We start from the raw sequence: 19037 nt of genomic DNA on the forward strand, positions 1-19037 counted from the left end.
GCCGTGCCCCACCGCTGGGAATGGAAAGTATTGACGGGCGCTGGGCTGGGGACCTGCCAAGGGAACCGGCCCCTCCAGAACAAAGCGCCTCCGCGGTGGCTCCAGCGGACACGGGGACTTCCCCGGGCGCAGCGGGGTCAAGGGCAGGTCCCGGGGAGGCCTGGCCTCGGGGTGGGCACCGGAGCGGGCACCGGGGCTTGGCCCAGCTCACTCCGAGCACCCCAGCCCCAGGGAAAGAGGCCAAGGATGTCCCCAAGTCACCTCCAGTGTCTGCGTGAGCCATGGGGGGACCCCAAACAACCGCACAGGGTGGCAGAGGTGGCTGCGGGGGTCCCCAGGACCCACACAGAGGATGGGAGCTGCGCCGGTCTCCCCCATCCCTCACCCGCACAGGTCCCACGCAGCACCCCAGGGTGAGTGGGGTAATTACAGGATCGATTAAGGGTCCTGGGGGGCGAGGGGGGCCGACAAGGTGTGAGCGGGCCCCCAGTGTCACCCCAGAGCCCCAGAATACGGGCAGGACTGTGACCCCTGCTGTGTCCCCCTGCTCCCCCCACGCTCTGCCCCTGTGCCTCCTCCCGTGTCCCCATTCCTGCAAATGTCCCACGGCCCCATGTTCTCATCCTCTCCCACCCCCCATCCCCCGGTGCCCCATGTCCCCCCATGTCACCCCGTGTCTCCCATCCCCTCCCCTCGTGGCCCGCCCCCCGGCCCGCCCTGCGCCCGTTCCCCGCCCCGGTGAGGGCCGCCTCTACGGGGGGGCGGGAGGGGCGGAGCTCTCGGCACGGAGCCGCTTCTTTGGATAAGAGGCGCGGGGCCACGGGGATGGGCAGGTGAACGCGTGAGAGCACCGGCAGCAGCGGGACGGGGCCGGATCCTCCCGACGACACTTTTGGGCTCTTTCCGGGTGTTTGGAGGCTTTTTGGGGGGGGGTATTTGGGTTTTTTTACCTTTCCACACCACCACCACTTGGCTTTCCCCGGGTCGCCACGGTTCGTCCCCCCCCCGCCCCTCCGGGGCCACCGGGCATGGAGGGGGCGGCTGAAACGCGCCCGACTCCGGGTCCCGGGGCCACCGGCGGGGCCCCCGTGAGCGGCTGAGCGGGGCCGGGGCCCCCCCCGCCCTTCCATGGGCGCGCTGGAGCCGGGCACCGGAGCCCCCCGCCCCGCCGCTCCCATGCTCAGCTTCGCCAAGGAGCCGTCGGGCCCCCGGGACGCCGCCGCCGCCGCCTCGTACTACGGTGATGGGGGGGGACCGCCCCCGGAACCGGGAACCCCCCCGCTCCCCTACGGTGCTCCCGGCGGCTTCGGCGGCCGGTTCCTGGGGCCGTGCCCGCCTTACCGAGCGCCGCCGCCTCCCGCCGCCGGCCCGGGGGAGAGTTACGCGGGCGCGGAGCTGTACGCGGGAGCGGAGGGAGGTTTCGGGGCCGGAGCCACCCCGTTGTGCCCCCGCTCCGGGCCGCTCTGTGCCCTGCCCGGGTACCGGGCGGCCGGGAAGGTGCAAGTGATGCTCAACAACTACCCCCTCTGGGCCAAGTTCCACAAGCATCAGACCGAGATGATCATCACCAAGCAGGGCAGGTGAGCTGGGACTCCGGGGGGGGGGACCGGGATAGGGACCGGTCGCGGCACCCGGACCCGCACGGGCATTGGGGAGGAGACGATGGGGGTCCGGTATGGCAGGGATACAGGCAGGGATGCTCTGGGGGTGCTGCGGTGGGCAGGGGGGTGCAGGGTGGCCTGGGGGTTGCTGCCACACTGAGGGGCTGGAGGTGGAGGAGATGGTTGTGGGAGTCCCCATCTGCCCGTGCAAAGGGTGTAGGGGCAGTGCAAGAGGGATCCCCATCCCTGTGGGTTTGGGATGATGTTTTTCTGTATCGTCAAAGGAAAAATGTGGGGGAGCAAAGTGAACCAGACCCCCCAGGCCTCATTTTCTAGGGGAGTTGGAAGGAGAAATGGGTCTGGGTGTGTCTCCTCCTGTGTCAGGGTGAGAGAGAAGGGGTTCAGGCAGGGTTTGTGTGCCAAGGAGGCTCATGGAGGTGGTACCGGGGGCCTGGAGGCGGTGTTTATCTGGCCTCGACCCAGAGCTCAGCACCGCAACAAGTAGTGAGAGCCCAGGAGGGTGCTGGTGGCCCTGGACACAGCGGTGGGGGGGTGACACCCCCTCTACTTGCTGGAATGGGGGTTAGGCAGAGGCCGGGTGCCCCCCATGTGCCTGCGGAAGCATTTCGACAACATCCTGGGTGCCGGAACACCCGTTGGTGGGGCCGTGGCTTGGGACCTGCTGTCCCTTCTGTGCTGCTGCAGTGTCCACAGGGGTCCTGGGGCTGGGCCAGGGTTGGGGGCCATGTGGGGGGCTAAAGCCCACCCCAGCCCTGCCAACATCCCTCCCTGCAGGGTCTGGCGGGGGCCGGGTGCGATATAGACCATGGAGTTGCCCTGACTTGGAGCAAGGGGAGCCCCACATGCTGGCGCCCAACCTGAGCCTGTCCTTCAGCCCCACAGCGGGGTGATGAGGGGCAGGCCCCGTGCTGCAGTGTGTGATGTCTCAGTGGGATCATGCTGAGGCCAGGAGGAGAGTGTGAGCGTGGTGGCTCTGGCGCTCCCAAAAATCCATGGTGAGGAGGAGATCGGGCAGCTGGCAGAGACACCCCTCCCCTCCTCCTGCTTCAGCGACCCCCCTTCCACCACCATTCCTCCCCCAGGGGTCCTCTTTCTGCCCCTTCTCTCCCTTGGCCGAGACAGACGGTGTCACTTCGATGCTGAGCCCAACCTGTTTAATGTGTTGGAAGTCTAAACACGTTAGGGCCGCTTGGTTTGCCACAGCCATTCCCAGGCCTGTTCGCCCCGCCGGGCTTGGGGGCCGCTCGGCACCGGCACGGATGGGGTGACGTGTCCCCAGCATCGGCCAAGGGGGTGGCTGAGGGGTTGAGACCCCCCCAAAGGGTTGTTTCTCCTACAGGAACCCGCTGAAATTCACCCCGTTGCTTCCCTCTTTCCCCATCCCTTGTGGAAGGGGCTGGGGCTGTGCCCATCCCCACTGCATCGGAGCGGCTCAGGAGGCTGGTGCAGAGGCTCTGGAAAGTGGGGTGCACCCGGAGGTCCCGTCCGCTCTGCCCCCCACTACACATCTGGGCTCTGCCGCCAGCTCCCAGCCCGAAATCAGGAGATTTTGGGGCTCTTTTCCCAGCTGTGTCCCCCACAACGGCTCTGCAGAAAGGTCGGGGTCTGGCGGGGGACTTGCGCTGTGCAGGGGGGTGCTGAGAGCAAACCCAGCCCGGGGGAGACGTCAGACTCGGAGCCACAGAACATCCGTTTCCCCCGACCCTGAGCTGCTTTTGCAAAGCGCTGTCTGCAGGCAGGGCCGGGCTGCAGCGCTGCTCTGACACAGGAAAAACCCCAGCGCGGGGCTGGAGAGGGATGTGTGCCCCAGAGCTGGCCCCCCCCCGCCTGGGGGCTCTGGGGCAGGGCAGGGGACGTGTCCCGTCCCGCTGGCAGTGCAGGAGCCCCGTCCTGCCGGGCTACGCTGCTCCCTTGATGCTGGGGTCTCTGGGGTCTCAGCTCCCAATGGAGAGGAGCTGAGGCAGGGTGGGAGATGGTGGCATTGGGGTGAAGCTGGTCTGGTGCTGGGATTTACCTCCTGTCCCTCTGCTTCGGCTCTAGCGTGCTGTCCTGTGCATCCCACGCCATCCCATCCCATCCCCTCCCACGCCATCCCATCCCATCCCATCCCACTCATCCCCAGCAAAACTGGTTTCCTGCCAGTTTCCCTCTCGGGTCCCCATCACTCCTCCATCCCCATCCCTCCTCTGTCTCCATCCCTCCTCTGTCTCCATCCCATCCCTCCTCCGTCCCCATCCCATCCCTCCTCCGCCCCCATCCCTTCTCCATCCCCATCCCTCCTCCATCCCCATCCCTTCTCCATCCCCATCCCTCCTCCATCCCCATCCCTCCTCCATCCCCATCCCTTCTCTGTCCCCCCGGCTCTTGGGGCTCAGCCAGGGCTGGATTTGTGTGGAAACCCCCAAGGACTCGCCATTGCCCCAGCTGCAAGGACCCGGGGAATTCCTGCTGTGGGTTTCTGCTGCAGAGCTGGTGCTGGTTTTGCCTTTTGGGGCGACACAGGGGCTGGCTTTGAGTTTGAGGGGGGCTCAGTGACACCATTAGGGGCTGGCTTTGCATTTGGGGGGGACTCGGTGCTGCCTTTGGGGGTGGTTTTGTGTTTGGGGACACAAGGGATGGTGTCACCTTTGGAGAGGACGCTGGCAATGGCGTTGCACTTGGAGGACATAGGGGTTGGCGTTGCCTTTGCAGAAACACAGGGGACAGCTTCGGGGACATAGGGGCTGTGTTTGTGACTGGCAAACACGAAGGGGTGGATGTGCATTTGGGGGGACACAAGGGCTGGCTTTGCCTTTTGGGGGGGACTCGGGGCTGGTTTGCCCGCATTGGCAGCTGCTGTTCCACCATGTAGCTGCGCCATGTACCTACGCTGTGCCACACAGCCATGCACCAATGCCATGCAGCCACGTAGCGCCACACCATGCAGCCGTGCCATGCAACCATGCTGCTGTGCAACGCAGCCACGTAGCACCATGAAGCCGTGCCATAGCACCATGCCATGCAGCCATGCCATAGCACCATGCCATGCAGTCACACAATGCAGCCACATAGCACCATGCCATGCAACCATGCCATATCACCATGTCATGCAGCCATGCCATGCAGCCATGCAATACAGCCACATAGCACCATGCCATGCAGCCATGCCATACAACCATGCCATGCAACCATGCTGCTGTGCAATGCAGCTACACGGCACCGTGCCGCTGTGCCATGCATTGCCGTGTCACCCTGCCATGCAGCACCATACAGCCATGCCATGTCACCGTGCCATGCAGCCACGCAGCACCATGCCGCTGTGCCATGCATCGCTGTGTGCAGTGCCGTGCAGCAGTGGGGTACAGGCAGGGGGAAAACTGCCCGGAAAATGGGGTTTAGGTGGCTGAACCCCAAAATTCCTTCCACCTGGGCTCATTCTGGACCCCCCGTCCCTGCTCCCTGTGTCCCATCACCCCAAGGTCCCGTGTCACCCACCATCCCCTTGACACTTGGATGTGCCGCTGCGCCCGCAGCTCCCATGCCCCCTGTCTCCACTCCAAAACCTCTGAATCAAGGGGTTCATGCAGTGACAAACCTCGGGACAGCCGGAGAGCCGGGAACCCCTTCCAGAGCTCCAGCAATGGAGGGAAACCAGCGGTTCCCACCAGCTTTTGGGGTGCATTGATCACCCCAAGCAGGGCACCTCCCAACCCCAGCGGAGCCAAGTCCTGCCCAGGCAGCAGCTCCAGGAGCTCGAGTGCTGGAGGGGTTATAAATAAACGCGAGGTTTCGGGTCTTACCCCCACCCTGCCGTGCCCCGGCCGAGCCCTGCGGTTTGCACCGCGGCACCGGTTGAGCTCTAAGCCCGTCTCTGCTCCGCCGGCAGCGCGAGGAGCCGGGATCCGGCGGTGCCGAGCAAGCAAAGCGCAAAAAACAAAACCCCTAAAACCCCAGAAAAAGGCTGTTTGTTTTCTTCCTCCCAGCTCCTCGCAGCAGCTCGGGGCTCGTGCAAGGCGCGGCGCGGCTGCTCACCCCAAAGCCTGCCATCCCCCCGGCTCGATGGGGCTTTGGTGGTGAGGGCTTTGGTGGTGGTGAGGCACCGTCCTACGAGCGCTCGGAGCCCCTCGCTGCCGCCCTTTGATGTGGCTGCAGCTTTTACGGGTGGCAGGAACCACGGAGGAGATGTTCGGCACAGCGGCGGTGAGATGGGCGCTGCGAAGGGCTCGGTTGGAGCCTGTGGTACCCGGGATGCTCGGGGCCACCGTCCATCCCGGCCCCACGGAGCACGTGCGAGGCTCCTCGCTACGAGAACCGCTTTCTTTTTCCTTTTCTTCTCTTTTCTTTCTTTTCCCCCCTCCATCACAAGGGCAATTCTGAGTCAGCAGCGCCCGGGTTGGGCTGTGGGCTCAACTCTTCACACGCTGGTGCCACAGCACTGCCCGAGCCACGCTTCCTGCAGGGGCCATGCCCGATGTGTGTCCCCCCCCGACCCGTGTGTGTTCCCAGCCCCTCGCTTTGCTCCTCACCCCTGTTTCAGCCCCCCCCAAGCTGGTGTGCAGAGGCTCGGTGGTGTTGGGAGGAAGCCATTGGGGTTTCCCTCATGCTGGGGACCTTTGAGGGTGCTGGGAGAGTTCTGAGGGGCTGCTCTGGGTGATTACTGTGATGCTGGGGTGATATTGGGGTGTATCAGTGGTTTCTGTGGCCCTGGGAGGATGCTGGAGGGGGGTTGTTGGGGTTCCTGTGCTGTTGGGGTGGAGATGGGGGTGCTGCTGCCCTTTAGTGCATGGTGCCATCCCTGTCATGAGCTCACAGGCCTCTGCCTTGGGCTGGTGGGATATGCTGGGATACGCCAGGATAGGCAGGACACCCAAAATAACCCCCCCACTGTCTGCCCCCCATCCTCACCCACCGGGTATTGACTAATGGAAGTGGCAAAGCACAAGGGAAGGAGGGACCCCAGCCCTCTTCCACCAAGGAGGAGGGGTTCAGGCTGAATTCTCCCATTGCCCCATATATATCACTCCCAGGGGGAAGGCTGAGGGCCCCCGTGTCCCCCATGTTGGTCTGTGCATGGGGGTCCATCCTGCCCCCCACTGGTGACACTAATGGGGTGACGGGGCAGTGGGGCTGGGTTCCAGCTCCAGACACCAAAAGCCAAATCTCCAGTGGGAGCCGAAATGCCGGGGGGGCGGGAGGGGCTGAACCAGCGACCCCACTGCAAACCTGGGCTGGCAACTGGGGCTACTGGGGCTGGTGATGGAAAAGGAGGGATTGAACTTAAAGGGGGGCAGATCTCCCCCCTTAAGGCTGGGATTTGGGGGTGTGGGGGACAGTGGGGTGCAGCCCCATGGGGGGGGGTGGCAGCTGCAGCCCCGGGGCCGCAGGGTCCCGTCCGTCCGTCCCGTCCTGTCTCCTTCCTGCCCTTGGCGCGGGCTGGAGCCCAGCCCGAAATAGCAGCGGTGTTGGTTTCCAATCCGGAAGGTGCTTGGGGAGGGGGAGGAAGATGCCGGGGGGGGGGGGAGTCATCCCCGAGAGCATCCCCCCAGCTGCCAGGGTCAGTCAGCTCCTCACGGGCACCGGGACGGGGGGGGACAGTGACCGGGCATAGCGCTGCCTCAGTTTCCCCATCCCCACTACACCGGGGCTTGAGCCGGGGGGGTGACACGGTGTCTTGTCCCTGTCCCCTCCCCAGGCGCATGTTCCCGTTCCTCAGCTTCAACCTGTCGGGGCTCAACCCCGTGGCCCACTACAGTGTCTGCGTGGACGTGGTGCTGGTGGACCAGCATCACTGGCGCTACCAGGGCGGCAAGTGGGTGCAGTGTGGCAAAGCCGAAGGCAATATGCCAGGTACGGGCTCCCAATCCTCATCCTCATCCTCCTCATGGTGCCAAGCAGGGGGTAACCCCATCCCTGCCGCCCCCCATCCCCAGGGAACCGCCTCTACCTGCACCCCGACTCTCCCAACACGGGCGCGCACTGGATGCGGCAGGAGGTCTCCTTCGGGAAGCTGAAGCTCACCAACAACAAGGGCGCATCCAACAACGTTGGCCAGGTGAGGGTCCCACCATACACCAGCCTGCGCCCCCATAACCCCCCCATAACCCTCCCTGACCACCCGCTGCCCCCCCCAGATGATCGTGCTGCAGTCGCTGCACAAGTACCAGCCGCGGCTGCATGTGACGGAGGTGCAGGAGGGTGAGGATGAGGGGTTCCCCTCCCCGCACACACACACCTTCGCCTTCCCCGAGACACAGTTCATCGCCGTCACAGCCTACCAGAACGCTGACGTGAGTATGAGACCCCCCCCTCCAGTCCCTAGTATAGGGGTACCCCCATAAACAGCCCCCCCCAACAGCACAGGAACCCCGACACCCCCCCCTCCAGCATCCTCCCAGGGCCACAGAAACCACTGATACACCCCAATATCACCCCAGCATCACAGTAACCCCCCCGAGCAGCCCCTCAGAACTCTCCCAGCACCCTCAAAGGTCCCCAGTGTTATGGAAACCCCAATGGCATCCCCCCAACCCTGCCAAGCACCCCTGTCTATAGCATCTCTGCACACCCCCCACATCTCCCCAGCATCCCAGTGCCTCCCCCCGAATCCCAGTAGTCCCCCAGCACTCCCTCAGCATCCCAACACCCTCCAGTGCCCCTCAGCACCCCAGCAGCCGCCCAGCATCACCCCAGTTCCCCCAGCACAGCCTGGCCCCCCAGATGCAGCTGAACTCCATGGGTGATGGAGTAGGGTGCAGAGGTGGGCAGGGGACTCTGGTGGGGTGGTGGGGACATCCCGGGGTGCGGGGGGGGGGTCATACTGGCAGCAACACCCCCATGTCCATGCCCCGCCCCCCAGATCACCCAGCTGAAGATCGATCACAACCCCTTCGCCAAAGGCTTCCGGGACAACTTTGACTCGTGAGTGTGTGTGTCCCCCCCCCCCGCCGGTGCCCCCCAGCCCCGGCCGGCGGGAGGGCACCCCCCGGCTCCCACCCTGTGCTCCCGCAGGATGTACACGGCCTCGGAGGGCGATCGCCTCACCCCGTCCCCGCTGGAGGGTCCCGGCTGCCGGCAGCTCCTGCCCGCCCCCCGCTTCCAGCCCTTCCTGCCCGAGCAGTTCCCGCTGCCCCCGGGGCGCCTCTTCAGCGCGGAGCGGGGGGCGCCGCTGCCGCTGCCCCCCAAAGACCCCCCGCGCTGGTACTTCACCCCCCAGCAGCCCCCTGCCACGGGGACCCTGGAGTACGGCAGCTACGAAGCGGGGTACGGGGGGGGCAAGCTGGTGCCCTATGGGGTGAAGCCCTTCACCCTGCCGCCCGCCCCACATCCCACCCTGCCCTATTACCCCGAGGGGCCGGCGGGGTTCGGGGTGTCGGGGGGCTGGACCCCCGGGCAATACGGCTCCAAGGGCAGCCCCGGGGCTCTGGGCTGGTACCGGGAGCCCCGGGAGGAGAAGGGGAAGGAAGCAGAGGGCTGGCCCCCCGAGCCCCCCGCCCCAGCGGAATCCTTGGACTTGGGGGTCTACGAGTGCAAGCGGCGGCGGGTGTCCCCGTACCCCTCCAGCGCCGAAAGCTCCCCCCCAGCCCGCAACGGGGACCTCTATGACAAGGACCCGGGTGCCGACGGTGGCTACTACGGCTTCTATGGCAACTGAGCCACACGTGGGGGGCTCAGACCCTCCCCCCGGGCACCCCAAAGCCTCAGGAGCTGGGCCAAAGGGTCCCATGTGTGTGTGTCCCCCCAATTCAACATCATATCTTGGGAAGACTTGAGCATGGGGGGGGAGGATGATGCCAGACAGCCCCCAGTGCCACCCCGGTGGGGCCACGGGGGCAAGCGGGGAGGGGACAGGGAGGAAGGGGGTGTTTTTTTGTCGTCGGTGGTTTTTAAGGTGGGGGGGGGTTAATGCTGAAGTATTTATTGAGCCCCCCACGTGCCCGGTGTGGGGCTGGGGGCAGCAGCATATCTCACAATAAAGGGGACGCTGTGGGGCACAGCTCTTTGCTATCCTTTGCATGCATGTGGGAGGGAAACTGAGGCACAGGGAGGAGAGTGAAGGGACCCGTGTGTGTCTCCCCCCTCCCATTCTGGCCCGGGAGGGGAGTCCTGGGTGGGGGAAAAGGAAGGTCTCACCCCATCTCTTTACAGCCTTTATTGGAGCAACCCCTGGGCACAGCTTGGGGGGGCCAGAGGGGTCTGCCCGCCCGCGGGCATCCCACAACCCCCTGCTGCTGCCCCCCCCCCAGCGAGCCAGGGACCCCCAGGGCAGGGGGGGCACCGCCAGCCCCTGCCCTATTGAGTCCCAGCCAGCCCTGAGGCTCTGCCCCAGGTTGGGAGGAGGCGCCGCACACCCAGTGCTGGGGGGACCAGCCCCACTGCTGTGATGGGCCTGGGCGGGAGCCCAGCACCCCACTGTGGGGGTCACTACCAGAGCACCGCACTGTCCAGGTGGGCAAAGCCGGGATCCAGGCGCAGCTTCCAATAGGTGTTGTTGGTGACCCACGACTCCTTGCCATTGGCATCCATCAGCCGCCTAGGGATGGGGGGGGACCATCCCATCAGGGCTCCCAGGGGGTGTCCCCATTCCATGAGAGCCCCACATCCCCCTGAGCCATGGGGTGCCCCATGCATTGCCCCATACTCCAGCCCCAGAAGCTGGACCTGAAGAAGCGAGCCTGGTGCGTGATGTTGTTCTCCTCCATCACCCGGCGCCGGTCCCGCTGTAGCTGCTCGATTTGGCGCTTCTGCGTCTCGGCTGCCGGCACGTTGCCTTCCTCCAGGTACCTGAGGAGGATGAGGACGCGACTGCGATGAGCTGGGCAGCCGCAGCACCCCCTAACCGCAGTGCTGGGGTGCTGCTCACCGCTGGTCGGGCCGCAGGCGGGTGTCAGTGGAGGGCAGGACCCGGCGCAGCTCTGGCGTCAGCTCGTTCAGCTCCAGGGCAAACTGGGTGAAGCCGTAGTTCTTCTCATGGTCACGGGGCATTGGGTCTGCGGGGATGGGGGGCACAGTGCTGAGACCCCCACAGTGGGGTATCCCCCTCCCCAAAGCTGTGTGTGTGTCCCCCCACCAGTCCTTACTGGCCCTCCAGACGCAGTGCCCCGGCGCCGGCCCGCGGTGCAGCCCTTCGTGCCACTTCCCAGCCAGGCGCTCCACCACGGCCCCGCTGCGGCTCAGCACCAAGCCCTGCACCTCGTTGGTCCCCACGCCCCAGTACCGAGCCTGCGGGAGGGGCGGGGGGGGCGTGGGAAAAGGGGCGTCTCCATGAGGAATAGGGAAGAGCTATCGGGAAAGGGATGGGGCCATTGGGAAGGGGGAATCCATGAGTGATGGAGCGGAGCCACTGGGAATGAGGGGCTATTGGGTAAGGGCAGGGGTATTGGGAAAGGATGCGGCCATGGGAAAGGCAGAGGTGGAAATAGGGTGGGGGATGACAGGGCATGTCACGACATGTCACAGCGTGTCGTGGCGTGTCGGCCGCACCTTGCCGAAGGTGATCTTGCAGTGGTAGGCGGCGTCACGCGTGTTGCGGATCAGCACCTCGCCGTAGTGCTCGATCCAGCGCGGGCCGCTGAGCACGTTGTGGATGCACGTGGTCACCTTGTTCCACTGGAAGTGGTCCCCGGTCCTGCGGGGGCACAAGGGCAGGATGGTGACGGTGATGGTGATGGTGACAGTGCCGGAGGGGAGGCACCTCCTGGTGCCAGGGTCTCACCGTGGCAGCTGCACGTTGACGGTGCCCACAGGGACGATCTCCAAGGACTTGCCCCAGAACTTATTCTTCCACCTCATGTCTATGGGATGGGGGAATGGGAGGAGGTGAGACCCCCCCACGTCCCCTTCGCGTGTCCCCAGCACCCTCCTCAGCACCCACCTTGCCAGAAGATGAAGTTGTCGGACTCAGCGTGGCAGGCGGAGATGGGAGGGTGGTGGCAGACCTGGATGGAGGGGGGGGGGGTAAAGGGACATGCCACAGCGCCATCCGGCCCCCCGTGCACCCCCTGCGCCCATCCCTACCTGCTCGCTGATGAAGCGGAAGCCGCGGTCGGGCCTCACGCACTCGTAGGTCTCGCCCAGCACCGGGTTGAAGGGTTTGCTGCCCGCCCGGTAGTAGGTGGAGGCATAGGCGGACACGGCGAAGGCAGCCACGTAGACCTGTCACCGCAGTGTCACCACCAGAGCCATGGCAATGGCAGGGTGTCACCAGCAACCCTGTGTCCCCTGAGCCCCCCACATGTTCCCCTGCTCCTACATGTGCCACGAGTTCCATATGCCCCCCAAGCCCCCTAAATCACCAAACTCCCTAAGTCCTCCCCAAGCTCCCTCTGTGCTCCCAGAGGCCCTGACCTTCCCAAGCCCTCCATGTCCCCAAAGCCCCTCATGTCTCCCAAGCCTCCAGTGTCCCCCATGCCCTGGACCTTCTTGTGCCCTCTTGGCCCCCAAGTCCCCTGTGTTCCCCGAGCCCCCTGTATCCCCTAAGCTCCCTCTGCCTTCAAGCCCCCCATGTCCCCCAAACCCCCACTCTTCCTGAGCCTCCCATGTCCCCCACGTCCCCCACGTCCCCTGTGCCCTGAACCTCCCTGTGCCCTCCTGGCCCCTGAAGTCCCCCGTATCCCCCCGCGCCCCCCATATCCCCCAAGCTCCCCGATCCCCCCCATCCCCCGTTGCCGGTGCCCACACCATGCGCTGCCGGGGGTCGCGGGCGCGGCTGGCCCGGTCCAGCAGCGCGCTGTACTCGAGCTCCTCGCAGAGGCGCTGGAGCGTGTTGAGCGGCTCGTTGAGCTGCACGGGCAGCGCCACCCGGGACAGGTCCTTCCCCACACTGCTCCGCAGCAGCCCCCACAGGCTCACGTCCCCCGACGGGGCGGGCGGAGCGGGCAGGCGGCTCCTCCGCCGCGGGTCCGGACCCGGCAGCTCCAGCGGCGGCGGCTCCGCGGGCACCCCCGGGCCCTCCGCGCCTGCGGGACCGGGCGGTGGGACGGAGCCAAACACACCCCCCCCACGGTCCCCTTCCCACCGGTGTCCTCCTCCCGGTACCTGTCGAGGGCTCGGGCGCATCCTCGCAGGCGCTGGTGGTGGCCTCGCTGATGCACGACTCGTCGTCCGAGGGCTGAGGACATGCAGGGACCGTCGGCGGCTTGAGGGGGGGGACCGGGGTGGGGGTCTGGGGATTACCCCATAGGAGGGGCTGGACTGGGCAGGGTCCCCCCAAGAGGATGAGACCCTGGTTCTGGGGTGGGCTGGGGGGGCAGGTTGGGGGGTACCAGTGGTGCAGGAGTGGGGAGTGGGGCCGGGGCGGGGTTAGAGACTGTGGGGACCCTGAAAGCCCGGAGAGAGGGGGCTAAAGTGGGGGGACATGGGACACGGGATCTGGGGGGACACAGGGAATGGGAAGGGCAGCTAATGGGGAGGGGACAGGGAGAGAGAAGGAAGAGATGAACCCACAGAAGCAGCAGCAAGGGGTGTCGGGGGGTCCACAGGGGGTCCGCAGAGCCCCCCCCCCCCCGCTGAAGCCCCTTCCCCACCTCATTCTCCGAGGAGCTGGCGGAGAGGAAAACCTCGCAGGCATCGAAGAACTCGGTGTGCGAGTCGGCCAGCGACACGATGCTGCGGTTGGAGAGCTGCTGCTCCCGGCCCTTGGCTGGCAGTGAGCCCGGCTGCGGGGACAGCCACCACCTCAGCCCCCGGACCCCCAACCCCATCCTGGCCCTCCAACCCCATCCCGGCCCCCCCTGACCTCATCGGGGTGCAGCGATGCGAAGGAGTCCATGGTGGTGTCAGAGGAGACGGAGAGGGAGTGGAAGCGGCGCAGGGCGGCCTGGAGAGATGGGGGGGGGCTGAGTCGTGCCCCCCCCTACATGTTCCCTCCAGCCAGTGTGGGGCTGATGGGGAGGGGGGATCACACCCCAATGGTACCCGGGCACCAGGCTGAGACTCTGCCAACTCGCTGCACCCAACAGCACCAACCCGCAGGTACTGGGGGGGGACACTTAAAGCTCCCACCCAGCCCCTGCGCTCCTCACCCCGGCATTGCCGGCGCTGCCGGGGCGCGGTGCTGAGCGCCGCCGGTCCAGCGCCCGCCGCAGCTCCTCCAGGCGCGCTCTCTCCACCGTCAGCGCCGTCACCACGCTGCTGAGCGAGCCGTGCACTGCCGGGCACACGGGCTGTGTCACGGCACCCACCGGCACCCCCGGCGGGGCTCAGCGCCCCCCGGCCCCACCTTTCCCACCTTTCTGGGCCAGCACCCAGAAGCTCCTCTGTAGCTGGGTGTACTCCGGGGGGAGGCTGAAGGGCAGTTGGCTCTGGGATGGCTCCAGGTAGCGCGAGAGGTTGGGGACAGAGCCGTGCAGGCGGCCCACCTTGGGGGGGACATGGGGGTCAGCAAGGCCCCTGGGGGAGCTCCATCCCCCCAGCAGTGGGTCAGAGCTCAGTGGGATGCTCAGCAGGGCACCGCTCACCCTGCCGATGGTGTCGTCTTTGGCAAAGCTCTGGGTGCACCAGATCCTGGTGGTCCTCCTGCCTTTCTTTGGCCTCTCCGTGGCGGCTGAAGGCTGGGAGGAAGAGGAAGGGGCTGGAGATGGGCCCTTGCCATGAAGGGTGATGCTCAGCATCATCATGCCCACATCCCACTCACCTGGCCGCCGGAGATGAGGGGTGCCGAGGGGATGCGGTGCAGCGCCTCCAGGCTCTGCAGCATTCCCGTCAGCTCCTGCAGCTTCGCCTGGCATTCCACCAGCTCTGCAACGGGCACAGAGCGAGCCTCGTCAGGGAGAGGGGATGGGGCTTCATCCCCTGCCCCACAAATCCCCTCTCGCCCGACTCACCGGCCGAGCAGCGCTCCAGCCCCTCGCTGTCCTTCAGCCACGCGTTCACCTTGTCCCGCGAGCTGGCGAGGGTGGAGAGGGCAGGAGCACTGCCCGAGGGCAGGATCCGCGTCCACTGGCCCTGGAGGCACGGCCAAGGCTGCCATCAGGAGCCCCACACCCGGCCCCTGCCCCACATCGTCCCCCCGAGGTGTCACCCACCTGCGTGTTGGTCCCCGTGGGACCCCCCCTCTCGCCCTGGTGGTGGGAGCAGAGGCTGCTCACCCAGCTGGAGAAGAGCTCTGGGGACTTGATCTGTGGGATAGGGGTAAGTTGGGGGGGGACACACAACCCAACACCCCCCCAGCCCCATCCCAGCCCCACCAGCACCTTGAGGTGGTAGATGTTCTCCTCTGTGTCCAGGTCAACCCGCTGTGCCTTCTTGTTGACGGACATGACGGACTGACGGACATCGATGGCACCGTGCAGTTTGCCCTTGAGGACCTGGGGGAGCCCGGGGATGCCTGTCAGGGGGAAGACCCCCTTCCTCATGGGGTCTGTGGGGTGTCACCCCTGCCCTGAGCCCATGGGGAAGGCTGCACGGCTGCAGCCCGGCCCCATACTCACGTCCTGGCGCGTGGTGGCATATTTCAGGATGCCGTTTTCCAGCACAAAGTACCTCTGGGGACAGAGAGGGGCAGTTGTTGGAGGGGGGAGAGCAGCAACTGACCCCTGCAGCCCCCTATCCAGGGGTTCAAACCTCCCCACGGCTGGGCACAGCACCCAGGACCACTCAGATGCTGGTTCCCGGTGCCAGCTCTGCCCGTTACCTTGTGCCAGCCCTTCAGGGGCCATTTCCTCTTCTTGAGCAGATACCCCTCGTGCCGCTGCGGCCCCGTGCCCGGGCTGCCCCGCGCGCGAGGCTCCTCCACCACCTCCCAGCTCTCGGAGCCCTGTGGGGATGAATGGGGGTCAGTGTGGGGCTCTCTTGGCTGATGGGGTGCTCCCCACCTTGTCTCCAAGCAGGAACACTTGGTACCCCCTGGGAATGGGGCACCTCTGTATATCACCCTTCCTAAAGTGGGGTGAAGCCCCCCGCCAAGACCCCACGGCACCAGCACCGGATCCCGCTGAGCCCCCCAACCTGCTGAATGCTGCTTTGCTTGGAAGACACGGTGCTGTTGGAGCGTGACAGGGCCTTTTTCGGAGAGGACGGGTCCTTCTCATGGCTGCCCATGGTCGGGGAGCAGACGGGGACGGGGGGACCAGGCCAAGCCCCTCCTTTGCTCTGTGCTGTGGGTCTGAGCTCGGCTGTCACAGTGGTGGGAGCCGCTGTGAGGAGAGGCCACCACGTCAGGAGCCCAGTGAGGGCATCTCCCACCCTGCCCCATGCCCTCAGCCCTTCCCTCTTGGCAACGAGGGCTGGGGGGGGGGATCCTCTGCCCCCCAGAAGTGGGGAGCCTCGCACTGACTGCACCTGGCACCCAGAACCTTCTGCGTGAGACGGAGCCTCTGACGCACCCAGCCTTATCTCGCCTGCATTGCCCAGCCCTCGCCCGCCTGCCGGGTCCAGAGTCCGGCCCCGCTCCTGCTCCATCGCCCCACAGACCCGGTGCCATGGGGCAACCCCACGGCGGGCACAGCCGGGTCCCGGGGTACAGAGCCCAGCATCAGCCCCGCTCCATCCCGGCACCCCCGAGCCAGGGTACGGCCCCCCCAAACCCCGACCTCTCCCACAGGGTGTTTCCCTTTGACCTTCTCAATTACAGGAGGGGGAAACTGAGGCACGCCCCCCCCCCCCCCCCTTGCCTGACCCGGGGACGGCAGCGAAGCCCCGGTACCGCCCGCACCGACACCCCCGGCCCCGCGCAGCCCTGCCCGGGGGGGAGCAGAACGGGGGGTCCCCACCGCAGCGCGGCCCCCCCTGCCCTGCGCAGCTTGGCAGCGAGCGGGGACCCCCCCGGGGGCTGCGGGGGGGGCAGGACTGACCCCCCCGCACGGCACCGGCGCTGGGTCCGGGTCCCCGGGGGTCTCCGGAGAAGCCTCCGCCTGCCCCGGGCAGGACACGACCCCCGGTAACGCGGCGGAAAGCCCGGCCCGGTTGCCCCCCCCCGCCCCGCGCCTATCCCCGTGTCCTCCCGCCTGCCCCTCGCCGGTGGCAGCGGGCGGCAGGGGCCGGGGCCGGCTGCCGGGGTCCCCTCCGCCCCAGCCCCAGGTGGGGTCCCCCGGTGCTCACCCGGGCGGCCGGGGCCGGTCGCATCCTGCCCGGCGGCTGCAGGAACCGGAACACGGAAGGAGGCGGAGGCGCCGGGCCGGAGCCGCTCGGCTCTGCCCCCTGCACCGTGGAGGACCGGAGCCGCCGGCGCACCCGGACCCCCCATAACCCCCGCACCGAGCCCGACCCACCCGCGTCCCGAGCACCGGCAGACCCGGGCCCCCTCTCGGTGTCCCCTCGGCCCCTTCCCATACGGGGGGTGCATCTCCTCCAGGCTGCCCCCCACACCCCGAGCACTCCCCCAGCTCTGCCCATGGGGGTCACGGGTACCCCCAGCACAGCCACCACCCCATGGGGGCCCCAGCTCCCCCATTCCCCCCAGGGTTGCCCTCATTGCCCAGCACTGCTCTGCACCTAGAGAGCCCTGGAGCAGCACCCAGCCTCCCCCCACCACACCAAGGGGCTGGGACCCCCCCACCCGCCCCCCAAAATCCAAGACGAGGCCTCTGGCATCTCCACCACTTGCTTTAATGGACACAGCAAGATCCTGCAGTTGGTTGTTACAACACGCTCCCCCTTTGCTGTCCCTGTTCTGGGGGGGGTGGGAGCACCCAAAATCCTCCCCCCCACACTCAGCTTCCACTGGGTGATCCCGGCGACCTGCAGCACCCAAACCACAGCCGGGCTGTTCCCCAGGGCCATGGGTGCAAAGGGAAGGGTGAGGGCTCCAGGATGGTGCTGTCACACCCACCGCTGGCTGCCCCCCCGCTGCCAAACCTTCAATCCCCGACCCCCCCCGTGAAGGAGCCCAACACGAGGGGCACGGCCGGGTCCTGGCATCAATGAGCCTCCTGCGGGCTCTGCGCTGGGCCGGGCCGGGCCGGGCTTCCCTCCTCGCCCGCCTGCAGCCGGCGGATGTGCTGGTCCAGGAGAGCCGTGAGGTGCATGGAGCTGCCCTGGAGCAGGGAGGACGTCTGGGAGGGCAGGAGGGCCAAGGCACCCACCGCCTGCCCCTGGGCAACCTCCAGAGAGGGCAGCTTGGCAAAGTTCTCCACTCCCTGCCTGCTCAGGATGGTGTCGTCGATGCAGGCGCCTGCAAGAGACGAGCAGAGTTGAGGAGGGCAGATGGAAAGGCTCCAGCTTCCACAGAGGAAAAGCTTGCTCCCACCCCTCGCCGGCCGTCCCCTCGCTGTCAGGGCCATGGGTGCAGCTCCCCACTGCAGAGCCCCGAGCCAGGGGATGCTCTCACCCAGGAGGTTGACCTGTGGCACCCCCTTCAGCACCCGCAGCATCTCCTTCGCCTTCGTTTCCGGGCTCACCAGCAGGATGTTGCGGGCCACAAAAAGAGGGAGGAGATTCCTGTACTTGGACTGCGACAGCACAGGCCTGACAACCTGGAGGAGAGAGCTCTGAGGGGAGCACAGGAGCTGCCTCCCAGCCTCGAGGAAGGCTCCTCCACCTTCCCCCTTGCTTCCACACCGGGATCTGCCCCGGCACCTCTGCCCCTACCTCGTTGAGGAAGAACTTGACCTCGATGTTGTGCTTGCGGAGGTAGTGCCTCATCAGCACCATGTCCTCCCCGGGCATGGAGTTGTACTGGCACACTGCAATCATCCGGTTATCCCGGAACGCCTCCTCCACCTGCCGCCGCAGCAGCCGCACGTAACCGTTGTCCTGACGGGATCAGGGCACACATCGGGCACAGGGAAGGGGCGACGGCTGCTGCGTCCCCCCCGCTCCAACCCTGCACCCGGAGCCGCTGCCACGGGTCCGGACTCGGCTCTTCCCAGCACTCCCGAACACCCACATCAGGGTGAACGGGGTGGGTGAGCACCCCGGAGAGCCCCCGCACGGTGCCCAGCGCCGGTGAGCCCTAGGGCAGGGTCCCCCGCCCCGCACCGGGGAGGGGGTGCTGCGGGTGTTAAACCCCAGCGCAAAGCCCCTCGCCCCCAGCAGCCACAACGACTGTTACCTCCTCCACCGAGGCTTCCCTCTTGCGGGGCAGGCAGCTCGGCGGCACGGCCGGCCGCGGGGCCACGTACTCGGTCACGGCCATCAGCTTCTGGCGCTGGAAGTGCATGGCCTTCCAGTGGCGGGTGACCGCCTTGGAGCCGCGGCGGACGAGCTGCAGGGCGGGCAGCCAGCCTGCGGACACGGCCCGGGGCAGCGAGTGAGGCCGGGCCGGGCCGCACTAACGCCGCCTCCCGCCCGACCCCGGCCCCGCTGCCCCGGTGCCGGCCCCTCACCCCGCCGCCATGGGGCTCCGCCGCCGCTCAGCGCCGCCATCTTCGCGCAAGGCCTTATGGGAAGGCGGCGGACCGAGCCCCGCCGCCGCCTGTCTCCTAGCAACGGGCACGCTGCGGCCTGCACCGCCCCGGTCCCCCCCCCGGTCCCGGTCCCGGTGACCCCGATCCCAGCCCC

General features: G+C 67.0%; 3 protein-coding genes across 4 annotated transcripts; 1 reads left to right on the forward strand and 2 right to left on the reverse strand.

The window, feature by feature from the left end:
- Positions 1-1128: 1128 nt before the first annotated feature.
- TBX21 (T-box transcription factor 21) lies at positions 1129-17266 on the forward strand. Its single transcript, XM_030509069.1, is given in 10 exon segments — positions 1129-1580; positions 7294-7448; positions 7532-7653; positions 7733-7888; positions 8458-8519; positions 8610-9180; positions 9182-9252; positions 9928-9952; positions 17057-17168; positions 17253-17266. Coding segments are annotated over 10 exon segments (1740 nt in total).
- Positions 9736-16024, reverse strand: OSBPL7 (oxysterol binding protein like 7). Of its 2 annotated transcripts, XM_030508994.1 has the most exons (22): positions 15546-16024; positions 15232-15354; positions 15029-15082; positions 14792-14905; positions 14624-14716; positions 14423-14543; positions 14233-14336; positions 14057-14149; positions 13828-13957; positions 13622-13746; positions 13336-13416; positions 13124-13255; positions 12636-12708; positions 12279-12556; positions 11616-11753; positions 11473-11536; positions 11314-11392; positions 11082-11226; positions 10679-10820; positions 10462-10588; positions 10260-10382; positions 9736-10131 (listed from the first exon to the last, which is right to left on the reverse strand). In XM_030508994.1, the coding sequence occupies exons 1-22, from the start codon at positions 15996-15998 to the stop codon at positions 10023-10025; spliced, it is 2901 nt and encodes a 966-aa protein (XP_030364854.1). In that variant the 5' UTR covers positions 15999-16024; the 3' UTR covers positions 9736-10022. The 2 variants fall into 2 exon arrangements, with proteins under 2 accessions (XP_030364854.1, XP_030364855.1); XM_030508995.1 differs by lacking the exon at positions 15546-16024 and having other exon boundaries at positions 14792-14958; positions 15232-15346.
- Positions 17124-18940, reverse strand: MRPL10 (mitochondrial ribosomal protein L10). The gene is made up of 5 exons (XM_030509007.1): positions 18863-18940; positions 18589-18761; positions 18126-18290; positions 17866-18010; positions 17124-17709 (listed from the first exon to the last, which is right to left on the reverse strand). Exons 1-5 carry the CDS (start codon positions 18900-18902, stop codon positions 17456-17458), a joined length of 777 nt encoding a protein of 258 aa, XP_030364867.1. The 5' UTR covers positions 18903-18940; the 3' UTR covers positions 17124-17455.
- Positions 18941-19037: the final 97 nt, after the last annotated feature.

Source organism: Strigops habroptila, chromosome 19, assembly GCF_004027225.2.
Source record: "Strigops habroptila isolate Jane chromosome 19, bStrHab1.2.pri, whole genome shotgun sequence".
NCBI lineage: Eukaryota > Metazoa > Chordata > Aves > Psittaciformes > Psittacidae > Strigops > Strigops habroptila.